Source organism: Cherax quadricarinatus, chromosome 36 (genome assembly GCF_038502225.1).
Source record: "Cherax quadricarinatus isolate ZL_2023a chromosome 36, ASM3850222v1, whole genome shotgun sequence".
NCBI classification, from domain to species: domain Eukaryota; kingdom Metazoa; phylum Arthropoda; class Malacostraca; order Decapoda; family Parastacidae; genus Cherax; species Cherax quadricarinatus.
Genome location: NC_091327.1, coordinates 7,794,013 through 7,808,208, shown reverse-complemented (window position 1 = coordinate 7,808,208; position 14,196 = coordinate 7,794,013). Strand labels below are relative to the sequence as shown.

At 40.2% G+C, this 14,196-nt stretch overlaps 1 protein-coding gene across 5 annotated transcripts in view; it reads right to left on the bottom strand.

The window, feature by feature from the left end:
• LOC128691434 (intersectin-1) overlaps positions 1–14,196 on the bottom strand; it is a 203,797-nt gene that overhangs the window by 147,706 nt on the left and 41,895 nt on the right. For all 5 annotated transcript variants that reach the window (XM_070091691.1, XM_070091692.1, XM_070091693.1 and 2 more), the window contains exon 2: positions 9,051–9,212. In XM_070091691.1, the coding sequence (XP_069947792.1) occupies positions 9,051–9,209 (159 nt within the window). In that variant the 5' untranslated portion in view covers positions 9,210–9,212. The remainder of the gene's footprint in view (positions 1–9,050; positions 9,213–14,196) is intronic.

The following is a 14,196-nucleotide window of genomic DNA, read 5'->3' as shown; positions in this document are numbered from 1 at the left end:
TGAGACACTTAAGCAACATATGGGAATCTGTACAAGAATGGTATACAATACCGAAAAGATGAACATTTAAACACATGCAACATCTGGGTATCTTTTTTGTAGATGTTTTGCCATCCAGTGGCTATCAATACAGATTCTAGGACAAGGCTGAGGGACTGATTACCTCGTCTTTTGTATATAGTTCTACTGTCTTCAAATTATGTCCTAGAATCTATATTGATAAAGCCACTGGATGGCAAAACATCTACAATAAAGATACCCAGATGATGCACATGTGTCTAAATGTTCATCTTGTCAGTATTTTATACCATTCTTGTACAGATTCCCCTATGTTGCTTAAGTGTCTCAATCTTCAAGGGTATAGTGACTGTAGCAAGCGTACAGTGGCTGTAGCAAGGGTACAGTGACTGTAGCAAGGGTACAGTGACTGTAGGAAGGGTACAGTGATGGTAGCAAGGGTACAATGACCATAGCAAGAGTACAGAGACTGTAACAAGGGTACAGTGAATGTAGCAAGTGTACAGTGACTGTAGCAAGGGTACAGTGACTGTAGCAAGGGTACAGTGACTGTAGCAAGGGTACAGTGACTACAGCAAGGGTACAGTGACTGTAGCAAGGGTACAGTGACTGTAGCAAGGGTACAGTGACTACAGCAAGGGTACAGTGACTGTAGCAAGGGTACAGTGACTACAGCAAGGGTACAGTGACTGTAGCAAGGGTACAGTAACTGCAGCAAGGGTACAGTGACTGTAGCAAGGGTACAGTGACTGCTTCACTGGTGGTAACCCCACCAGATCACTTCACCTTCCCTTCATGACCCATCAGATCACTTCACCACCATCACATTCCCTTCATGACTCGTCAGATCACTTCACCACCACCACCTTCCCTTCATGACCCATCAGGTCACTATGCTAAAAGGCTACCTCTTGCAGCTTACCTACAGTCTTGCTTCATCTAGCATGCTAAACATTGTTCACATACACTAGCTAAGTGATAACACAGTCTTGCTTCATCTAGCATGTTAAACATTGTTCACATACACTAGCTAAGTGATAACACAGTCTTGCTTCATCTAGCATGCTAAACATTGTTCACATACACTAGCTAAGTGATAACACAGTCTTGCTTCATCTAGCATGTTAAACATTGTTCACATACACTAGCTAAGTGATAACACAGTCTTGCTTCATCTAGCATGCTAAACATTGTTCACACACACTAGCTAAATGATCTACACAGTCTTGCTTCACCTAGCGTTGTTCACACACACACTAGCTAAGTGATCCACACAGACTTGCTCCACTTAGCATGCTGAACGTTGTTCACACACACTAGCTAAGTGATCCACACAGACTTGCTCCACCTAGCATGCTGAACATTGTTCACACACACTAGCTAAGTGATCTACACAGTCTTGCTTCATCTAGCATGCTAAACATTGTTCACATACACTAGCTAAGTGATAACACAGTCTTGCTTCATCTAGCATGCTAAACATTGTTCACACACACTAGCTAAGTGATAACACAGTCTTGCTTCATCTAGCATGCTAAACATTGTTCACACACACTAGCTAAGTGATAACACAGTCTTGCTTCATCTAGCATGCTAAACATTGTTCACACACACTAGCTAAGTGATAACACAGTCTTGCTTCATCTAGCATGCTAAACATTGTTCACACACACTAGCTAAGTGATAACACAGTCTTGCTTCATCTAGCATGCTGAACATTGTTCACACACACTAGCTAAGTGATCTACACAGTCTTGCTTCATCTAGCATGCTAAACATTGTTCACACACACTAGCTAAGTGATAACACAGTCTTGCTTCATCTAGCATGCTAAACATTGTTCACACACACTAGCTAAGTGATAACACAGTCTTGCTTCATCTAGCATGCTGAACATTGTTCACACACACTAGCTAAGTGATCTACACAGTCTTGCTTCATCTAGCATGCTAAACATTGTTCACACACACTAGCTAAGTGATAACACAGTCTTGCTTCATCTAGCATGCTAAACATTGTTCACACACACTAGCTAAGTGATAACACAGTCTTGCTTCATCTAGCATGTTAAACATTGTTCACACACACTAGCTAAATGATCTACACAGTCTTGCTTCACCTAGCGTTGTTCACACACACACTAGCTAAGTGATCCACACAGACTTGCTCCACTTAGCATGCTGAACGTTGTTCACACACACTAGCTAAGTGATCCACACAGACTTGCTCCACCTAGCATGCTGAACATTGTTCACACACACTAGCTAAGTGATCTACACAGTCTTGCTTCACCTAGCATTGTTCACACACACTAGCTAAGTGGCCTATACACTCTTGCTTCACCTAGCATGCTAAACCTTGTTCACACACACTAAGTGGATGATGGTACTCAGGAGGGAGGTGGTAGTAATGGCAATATAACAGCCGATAATGTTAGCAGAGGCAAGCATTGCTCCTCTTTATATGTTGTTCACCTTAACACAATTGTTTCATCCACAAGACGTGTAGCTGACCTGCTTCACAATATTTTCCCATCCACACCCACCTGAGTGCATACCAATAATTTTCATCTCATCAGAAATCGTAATCTAAATCAAACCTACAACTGCCAGGACTCACTCACAGTTTTCCAAAGCAGCTCACTGGCTGGGAAACTCTTATACCCAAAGGAAGTAAATATTGGCTCCACTACCTTACTTGTTCTACACACCATCCACACATAACAACCTGGTACTCTCTGACAATGTTTGCCTTGGTGTGTAATCAAGAGGCAGCAAGTCACTAGCCTGGTCGGTCTTCAAATCAGTAAGAGTTTTCCCCAGAGTTGACAACTTGATTCACCTTCTCCAGACCAAACAATTGTCCCAATGACTGTGGAAACAGAAGGCAACACAGTTGAGGCAATCATAATTATCACCAGCAAGGATACAATCATCCCCATGGATGCTGACACTGCTCAAACACTAAGAGAGAAGCACTCATGGAAACCAGGAGCTTCAGCAGTTCTAATATCACTGTTACCAAATGCAGAGCCACTGTTTGTGTAAGAATTAGAACATTATAAAGCAATTATGTTGTTACTTTATCACTGCTGATGCTACATGAGAATATGACCCCAGTATTTATGAGATGGTTAATCCATTTCACAAGGAGAATATAATGATGATCCTCTTTGAGGTCACAAGGTGCATTCCTTTGTGCCTGGAGAAAGAAAAACTGAAAAATGAGGTCTATTACCATGGCCAATACTTTTCACCACCTCAGTGCCAAAGCTGCTGTCACCAGCATTCGTACAAACATGACAATGCTGCTTTAACCAAACCAGCTTAACTTTTGGAGCTCTAAAGGCAGTATAGTGTCAGTTTGTGTAGCAACAACCAACTGTATATTAATAACCATGAAGATAATGCAGCATTAAAACTACAGTCAGTTCATGAATGTATTTAATTTACTGAAAAAAAAAAAACAGGTGCATTACAAGACATTCAAACACACTTCCCATCTGTTCTCCTGTCTTTCAGTTGGAAACAGATAGTAGTTGATGGTCCTGTTTGAGGAGCATGAGATCATGGGAGAGGTTTCTCTTGGTCCATTTCTCTTGTACAACACCCAAATAAATATGACCAGCCATATAAACATCCGATTTCTGGATGACAGCACACTGATGGGCACAACAGAAACCCTACTACTAGAGCCTAATCAGACAAAGACACAGGGGCAAGCATCATTAATCCATCAAAAGCAAGATTATCTCAGCTCACTAGCAGGCAATTAAAGCAGAGAGATCCATACTGCAAGGTGCATCAATTGTCGCCTTTCACTGATTACATCCTATTTGGAATCCCTCTAGGAACTAATGCCACTGACACAATTCTGGATGACAAACTGGATGGATGGAGCAGGGGGTGATAATGAAAAGGCAACCCAGACACTTGCGATACCTTGTACCTTCTCACAGAGTGCTTGACTCTGCCCAGGCAAACGTATTTCCTAAGATATGTGCTCTCAAACGACAACCCAAAACTAAATGAATACAACAGTCTTTTGTAGTTAGTATTCACAAAAGTACTCAATTTTACTTTAAAATATTAGGAGTGGAACCATTCTACACTTCCAGTCAGACTAAAATGCACAGGTGTCTGCAAAGCATGACAAATGCCCCCTAATATTCTTGTCTTCATGTGTGGCATCCAGAAACTTATAGCAGCAATTCTTCTTGACAATGTTGAAGTTCATGGCCCAAAGTTCATTACTGAAGCATAGCACTGGGATATTCTAACAGGCTCCTTGAGTATATAAATTTCCCTTAACAGCTACAGTTGCACTGGGATGGCCCAATTGTAGAGAATATAGCCTCAACACTTCTTGTGTGTCAAGGAAGGGCAAAGATTGACTCCTGGCAGTGAAAGCTCATCAGACAAAGATTTTCTGTCAGGCCCTGTATCCTCTCCAGGTACACACCTCAACCCTTACACCATTTATATTAAAATTCTTCTTCACACCTATCCTCACTGAAAACAGTTTTATCTGCAACAGTGCATGGCAGATCGATTTAGGTACCATGGTCTTATTTGCCATCGGCATCAATAAGTTAACATCATGAAGAGGAGCCTTACAACACAAAGATACCCACAAATAACAGAGCTATGTCAACTATGCAGATCTGATGGTAGACAAAAGCAAGTCTGGAGTTGGCACACATGTGGTGTGCTTGACACCAATACACAATACAGCAGGAATGAAGGAGATGCAGTTACAAGTTCTGGGAGTTCAAAAACTCTAAAAATGCAATGACCTTGCTCATCATCACATATTCAGGTTTAGAGAGCCTCTGCTTGTGGGAAAAGAGTGCATTCAAGTTTATACTAGAGACTGGTAGAAGACTTATCAGGGGGAACTATGCATCCCAAAGCAGCTGACTTTCTGTCTGAGCATCTCAATGTCATATTTACAAGGGGTACTGCCTGTTGTGTCTTGGGTACACGTCTCAGCTCTGAGGAGCTTCTTCAAGTACCAGGTATTTGAAATTTAAGTGCTGACAACCATGTTGATGTTAATGAAATGTATCCCTTGAACCATATTTATGTAAAACACATCTTTGTATATCAACCTGAAATTCTGTGTATATTTCTAGTACACCGGATGTCTACCACCACGTCAGGGAGACCCAAGAGGAAATACAATCACTATAATTCATTCCATAGCTGTCTTGCCAGAAGTGTGTTGACAGTATCCTGACCTCTCTATCAAAGTGCAGGCACTATACTTCCTGCCTCGGGTGGGAAGTATAGTTTTCCTGAATCCCTTTAGAAATGTTACCTTGCTCACACTCCAAAAGCACACTGTCAAAAAATCATTGGTCTCCATCCATTCATATCTAATATACACAAGGCTGTTGAATGTCTAAGCAGCTAACACTCAAAGTCTCTTTTTACACCCTCCCTCCAACCTTTCTTTAGATACCTTCCCTTGTTTCATGCACACACTGAAAAAATGTACTAACCACTCGAAAACTATATCCCCACCTGTTTCTAATTTTTTTTTATCCCATCAATCTCAGCTACTTTACTGCCTCATGCACCTCCCCCACACTCACATCTTGCTCTTCCTCACTCCTACAAAAAGTTATACTTTTCTGTCCAATGCATGAAATCACTGCCTCCCTTTCTTCATAAAAAATTATTAATTCTGCAATATATTCCCTTCATCTCCCCAGTACCTCCACCTCCCTTCTTTTGTTTTTGACTGTTAAATCCATTTCTTATTCCCTTGGCTTTATCAAATTATTAATCTCACTCCAAAACCATTTCTTATTTTTAGTAAAATTTGTTGATAAAGCCTCACCCACTCTCTCACTGGCTCTCCTTCTTCACTCCCTCGCCACTCATTTTAGCCTTTCTCTTGTACTGTAAAAAACACTAATGTTCTAACCACTCTCTTTACCACTTCATTTCACCAATCGCTCCTCTACCCTTCTGTATCTCCAAACTTCTGCTGCACATTCTCATATTCATATTCATATAGTTTATTTGGACATGATACATAGTTGTACAAGGAATTATAGTAGTTGGGTGTACATGCCAAAAGCCCCTTGTATGCAGAGCATTATGGGCAGGCTTAAAATTAACTTAAAATTAACAAGCAATGAAAGGTTAAGTGGTAAAAATTACAGTAAACAATTTACAATGTGAAGTACAATTAAGTATTTAAAACAATGAAATTTGAACATTTCGATATTGAAGCATTATAGTTGTACAAATTTGTCACATTACAATGTATAACAAACAAGATGATCAATTTATTGTTTGTTCTCTTGAAGTTTTAAGATACAAGTAATTGGGAGAATTATTGGTAAAGTTAAATATTGAGTGTTTATTATTTAGTCCTGGTTGAGTAAGTGGTTTTTTAAATTAATTTTCAGGCCTGGTTACTTTAGTATGGTCTGGTAAAGAATTCCAGATTTTGGGGCCCTTTATGTGCATAGAGTTTTTACACAGTATGATATGGACACGGGGTACATCAAAAAGAGATCTGTGTTTTGTGTTATGGTCGTGTGTCCTGTTAAGGTTGGTGGTGAGAAATTTGAGTGGAGGGTTTATGTTTGTGTGTATTGTTCTATGCATGCAGTAGGCACATGAATAAGTATGGATGTTCTTTATGGTGAGCAAATTTAGATTTTTGAATAGAGGTGGAGTATGCTGTCACGAGTGGGAATTTGTTATCATTCTGATTGCAGAATGATAATGAATTTGATGATGTTGATCCCCATGTACAAATTCCATATGTGAGATAAGGGTAGACGAGTGAATGATGCAGTGCAAGGAGAGCTGATTGTGGAACATAGTACCGTATCTTTGATAGGTTTTCTTGGAAATTTGTTGTATGTGTGTCTGGAATATGAGGCTGCTGTCTAGGTCGATTCCTAGATTCCTACATTCTTAACTAAATCTACCCCATACCTCTTTGACCCCCCCTCTTTGTTACCTGTATTCTCTCTGGCCCATCTTTCTCCCAATAGTTGCTTATAGCTTTCCTTATCTCCTTATATTTATTTACGCTCACTTCATTCTTACCCACCACTGCCATTCTACTTATACTCTATCTACCTCTTACTCTCACTGTAGCTACCAAAAATGATGTGATAAATCTCTGTTCCTCAAAAAACATGTACATCCTAAGTCCATGCATCATATTTTTATCAACTCAATCCAGCAAATTGATATCATTTTGAGTACTAATTTATCCTCTTTGGGATCTTAGTCTTCCGCAACAATTATGTTCTCACTTGGTTTAAAACTCCTTAAACACTTGCTTAATACTTTCTATAATCACTCACTCATATATGCACCTCTCCTCAGGTACATAAACACTTACTATAACCCAATTCTCATTTCTTTTTATTAACACATCAGTGGTTTCCTACCAAGGCAGGGTGACCCAAAAAAGAAGAAACACTTCCATCACCACTCACTTCATCACTGTCTTGCCAGAGGTGTGCCAATACTACAGTTCAAAAACTATAACATATCTCCACTCCTCCAGGTTGCAAGCGCTGTACTTCCCACCTCCAGGAGTCAAGTTCCGCTAACTGGTTTTTCTTGAATCCCTTCATAAATGTTACTTTGCTCACACTCCAACAGCACATCAAGTCATAAAAACCATTTGCTTCCACTCGCCCCTATCTAACATAATCACTAACACTTGCTTGAAGTCTTTGCCCTATGCACACACAACCTCCTTTTCCCCTCCCTCCAACCTTTCCCAGGCCAACCCCTACCTGCCTTCCTTCCACTACAGATTTATATGCTTTCTGAGTCATTCTATTTTGTTCCATCCTCTCTAAATGTCTGGACCACCCCAACAACCCCTCTTCAGCCCTCTGGATAATAGTATTATTCCCATACCTCCTCCTACTCTTCAAACTACAGATTCTCTGCATAATATTTTCAAAATACATTGTCTCCAGCCTTCTTGTTGCAACATTCACAACCCATGCTTCACACCCATATAAAGGTGTTGGTACCACTATACTCTCACACACTGCCCTCTTTGCTTCCATGGATAACATTCTTAGTCTCCACAGACTCCTTAGTCCCATCTGCTGATAAGTCCACTCCCAAATATATGAATACATTCACTTCCACCATACTTTCTTCCTCTAATCTGATATCCAGTCTGTCATTACAATTTCTTTTTTTTTTTTTTTTTTTTTGTTATCCTCACATCATCTTAATTTTTCCTCTAGTTGATCATTTAATATTACTACTATCCCCCTTCTTTAGTTCTAGTTCTCTTAGACATGCCCAACATAACTCCACTTACCCCCCCCCCCCCCTCACACACGCACACTGAAATTCTCTAATCCACTTTAGCTTTATTTGGCTTAGAACTAGAACATGCAGCTTTTTTCATAACAAACACAATTAATTCTTCCTTATCATCCATATTACACCAATGCACATTCAAATATTCCAACCTAATAATTTCCTTTTTTTCATTTAAGTAATTTATACATGAGAACGTGTTACTGGATCATTACTCACTGCATGTTAGTCATCTCTGAAAACACACGTCTCACAGAGAAAACATTCTATTGCACTTCTTCAAGTGTGTGTGGGGAGAGTAAAGTATTATATTAATACACGACACTTGAATTAGGTACTGTTGAAGAGCTTCATAATTACCGACAATCTAAACATTTTGATAAGATGCATTACCTTGCAACAGTAATAAGGATAAATCAATTATTACATTTAATGCATCGTCATGCAGCAGATACAACAGAGAATTATAAATACACATCACTGAACAACAAAAAACAGTAATCAAAGTGTGAAGTCATGTTGCACTGTAATAAAGAGTTGGTACAAATCAAAAATTCAAGGGCACAAAAATACTGCAAAATGTCCAGAGGACAAAGCTCCCCAGCACCACTACTAGAGGCAAGCATGCAAGCAACCCACCACCATCACAATGTTGCAGCAGTAACAAAATACCTTCTTGCCCACTTCTAAAAGAAATGTTAATAGTACCTCATCATTATAATCTTCAGTGGGTATTACTTGCTGCTGCTGTTGCTGCTGCTGCTGCTGCTGTTGTTGTGTTTGTGACTGCATCTCTAGCACCTCCTCCCTGGAGGTGAGCACCACAGCAGCACTCTCCTCCACAACACTGTCTTCAGTGCCTCTCATAAACTGCCATGCCAGAAAAATTTTACTGGGTGCAAATGCTTTGTTATGTTTACATTGTACACAATCTACTTCCAGGTACTAAATAATGGTGGCGTCATTATGGGACACCATCACAACAAGTTATGAAAATAGCTTATAAATGCATGAGCAACACCGTTTGACGTAATATTCCAATAAATATATTTTGAAAGAACATTTTTGTTTACATTTCACACCAAAATCAATTCAGTGCCACTACAAGTAAATGTCGCCATCCTGGAGCACATGCCAGTGTATATGTTCCTTTCAACCTGCTATGACTTTTATACATCATTCACCCAAATTTTAAACTTTCAAGCCATGCCATGGCTAATGAAACATTATCAATGACCTTTTTTCTTATCTCCTCATTACCCTTACTGACTCCGCATACTCCTCATCCTCGCACCCACCAGGAATGCCCATAAACTGTTGCTTTGTTCTATTTAAAAAAAAACTTCAGGAAATTTGTTGCAATATCAACAATGAATAAGGGTATCAAAAGAATTACTTAAAAAATGCTGTATGGCTTTCACAGCTAAAGCACTCAATGTGGCTGGTGTTACCTTCCTAAAGAGTGTCCTGCACATGCAAATTATAACATACAGTACTTTGAAAACAACATCAACTGTTATGTCATAATTTGAAAACAATCTTAAATTTTGAAAATCCTTACAATCACACTCACTGATGTTCCCAAAAGGGCACCAAAGGACAAATAAATATGTGAAATGGTCTCTTCAAATTACCAACTCTTTTTTTCTTTTTGGTAGATATGGGAGTACAGGAAGCTTTCTATAACAACACCAACATGAACACATCACACACTAACCTATTTCCATCCATAAACATCATACAATGCACAATTACATCCTTGGCCTAAGCCAAAGATATTACAAGGACCCCACTGGAAATAAATAATTTCATCTGACTTTTTTTTTTAGATTATCCTGGGAAATTTACACACATACTACTGTGTATGATAATTCGCATAATTGTATTTGTGTGAGCCTGTACATCCTGTCCTGCAGCACTATCACCCTTGTGGGTTTAGCACTTAGTTTTGATTGTATAACCTCTCCTCACTTAACGACGGAGTTGGGGGCCTAAGACCCCATTGGTAAACGAATCCGTCAGTAATCAAGAAATCACCCCTTACTGACACTTCAAACGTGTAACCACTCCAAAATTAAAACAATCAGTTTTAACCCTTTGAGGGTCCACAGGCCCTCTCAGAGATTTGTTCTCAGGGGTGCCAAAATTTAAAAAAAAAAATTATTTTTTCTTATGAAAAGATAGAGAATCTTTTCCCGATCATAATGACACCAAAAGTATGAAATTTTAAATTTGAAATTTGAAAAGTATGAAATTTCTATCGAATGAGTACAAGAAACCACCCACTTACCAATTTCAACTATCCAATAAAGTGGTCAGAATTTAGCAATTTTGCCAATATCACACAAATTTCAAAAGATGCCGATTTCCAAATAGGGTTCAGAATAAACAAGAAAGACATTCCTGGCACTAAAATAACATTTCCTCTGTTCATTAGTCACATCCCCAAGCCCCTCTTACATTTCTTTTGCTTTCCACTTTGAATTTTTATTCTCACAAAAAAATAGAAGATTTACTGTTATGCAGACTACTGTATTAGTGTAGAAATGGTATAAATAATACCAGCGCACTTGTGAAAGAATATCAGATTCACAAGTTGACGTGTATTGGACGCGTGGCATGATTTGTTTACCTTTGAACTTTGGCAAAAATCGAATATTTCTGCTACTTTGAGCTCAATTTCAAGGTACTTTTCATTTGAAACCAATCAATATCATCTCAGTTTCTGTAATATGTCTTCCATTCTATAAAATAAGAATATGAAAACTAGAATGCAACCATAAATACCATACGAAAATACAGTGCAAAGTCGCTGTTTTAAACCAAAAACACGGTCAGTTTTTTTTTTCTCATTACGCACTGTACGCTGCAGGATTTTTTTTATATTGCACACACTGACCACATAGACCCATTCTTTCATATGTATGCCTACCAACTTTCTCTTGCTAGATTTGAGGGCGCTAGAATTTATGCATACTAGTACGTCAAAAACCCAGGCGCATAAGCCGTACTAGTATAGCCGAAACCCCGAAAGGGTTAAGTCTGCTGGGAAATTCGTTTCAATCTGTTTAATATTAATGGTAATACAACACGAAATAGGTCAATGACTTACTTCCGAGATATTCCAGGAAACGCATGCATACCTCATTACTTGGAAAAAAAATAGAGAAAATCACACTTTTTTCAGTCTTTGCATAGGATAAGAGTGATCTTCTACAGTTACCCTTCAGGGACATAGCGCATAACGTTTTCTGTAATAGTTGCAGTCATTTTTATTATCCCTCCCTGCCCTCCACCTTTCAATCCCTCTCTATATAATGCCAGTTTTTATTAATTTGGGCATCTTTATCATGCTTCTACATTATTTATGTTATACCTAATATTATATTGGAATAAATATGATAGGTAGATAACCTTTATTTACAGTAATAGTATAATTATACAATATTTTATAGTGCTGTGATCTCACACCTCCACACACTATGGTGAACCATGAGTTAGCTTCGCACACCCTCCAATACCTCTACATATATTTTTTATTTTTTTTTTATTAACTCATCGGCATATTCCCACCAAGGCAGGGTGGCCCGAAAAAGAAAAACTTTCATCATCATTCACTCCATCACTGTCTTGCCAGAGGGGTGCTTTACACTACAGTTATGAAACTGTAACATTAACACCCCTCCTTCAGAGTGCAGACACTGTACTTTCCATCTCCAGGACTCAAGTCCGGCCTGCCGGTTTCCCTGAATCCCTTCATAAATGTTACTTTGTTCACACTCCAACAACACGTCAAGTATTAAAACCATTTGTCTCCATTCACTCCTATCAAATACGCTTACGCATGCTTGCTAGAAGTGCAGACGCCTCACACACATAACCTCCTTTACCCCTTCCCTCCAACCTTTCCTAGATCGACCCCTACCCTGCCTTCCCTCCACTACAGATTTATACACTCTCAAAGTCATTCTGTTTTGTTCCATTCTCTCTACATGTCCAAACCCCCTCAACAACCCTTCCTCAGCCCTCTGGATAATAGTTTTGGTAATCCCGCACCTTCTCCTAATTTCCCAGCTATGAATTCTCTGCATTATATTCACACCACACATTGCCCTCACGTCTGCCAAACAGGGCTCAACATGGCCGACGCAGCAGGTTGTGTAGCGGGCTAGCTGCGGGATTTTCAAGGATAACTCCTGGTCAAAGAGGCTGACCAGGTCCCTACTTAACAGAACTCAGTGTGAATGATTTGAGAAGATACCAGAGCAGCGAACGGACATCCCAGTGCATCGTTTCAGCGTAAATAGTTGAAGTGTTGTGCAGTTTTAGATGGTTTGGTGTTGTTGAGTCAGGACCAGTCAGCGTCTCCCCCCCTCTCCGCTGGGGGGGAGGGGGAGGGCGTGTGTAGTAAACAGTGACCCTCTCATAACTCCTCACCCCTGCGTGTCTCCCCCGCCTCACCCACCCAACTCCCAGCGCCACCCCATCTGTAGAGGGTACTTCTCCCCTAACCCACGATGTCAGCGATGGCACTGCAGGGAGTGCCGGGCTCACAGGAACTTCCACTACAGAGACAGCATCGTGGAGTTCGACCGCGAGGCAGCTGTCAGGTGTGCCACAGGCAGTGTGTACTCAGTTCCTCAAGCTTCAACATCCGTGCACACGAGGGCCTGGGATCTTCAGTCAACTTGGCGTCCCCCAGGACGCTGACATGTCCCTAGGACAGCTCTCCATCGGGCTGCTAACAGAGTCACTGGCTTCTTGGACCTCTTGGGGAGGGTCGATGGTGCTCGTGCAAGCAGCAGATCCCGGGGCAACTTGCTGCTGTTTGCAATGGCTGTCTGCCGAGGAGAGACAGGCACCTAGCAACATCTGTTGGGGCAATGGATGAATTCCCTACTATGTTTGTTAACTGCTCATTACTCTGTAATTTGTCTATGATTGTAATCATGTCATAACGTGTTTATCATTCATTACCTTTGAAACTTGTCATGATTGTGACCAGCTCTACCTGGAGCTCATTACCTTTGTAAATTCTCATGATTAATGTGTTTATGATTCATTACCTTTGCAATTATTCATGAGTGTGACCAGCTCAACCTGGAGCTCATTACCTTTGTAACTTGGTCATGATTATGACCAGATCTAGTTCATTACCTTTGTAACTTGCTCAGCTATCAAAACTTTGGAGTCCAGTCCCTGGACCAATTATGTACCTCTGTAATCTTTTGACTACCACCCACAGGATGGGTATGGGATGCATAATAAACATATTAAACTAACTAACATTGCCCTCAGATATGACATCTCCACTGCCTCCAACCTTCTCGTTGCAACAGTCATCACCCATGATTCACACCTGTATAGGAGTGCTGGTATAATTATACTCACATACATCTCCCTCTTTGCTTAGAAGGACAAACTTCTTTGTCTCCATAGATTCCTAAGTGCACCACTCACCCTTTTCCCCTCATCAATTCTATGATTCACCTCATCCTTCATAGACCCATCTGCTGACAAGTCCACTCAGCACCCTCATTCCCAACACCGTTACCTGGCTAAGATACGTTGATGATATATTGGTTTTCTATCCGAGACGTCTCAATATCCAGGCCCTTCTCAACAAGATCAATGCAGTTGAACCATCAATAAAGTTTACACTTGAACTCGAAAATGATGGCAAACTTCCTTTCCTCGACATTCTACTGTGCAGATCTCCCGACAGTGACAAACTTCTCTTCAAAGTGTATAGAAAACTTACCAACAAGGACAATCTTATACACTTTTATTCACACCAAGACACCCGCACTAAGAGAGGAGTCCTCACTGGTTTCTTCTTGAGAGCTCTTCGCAT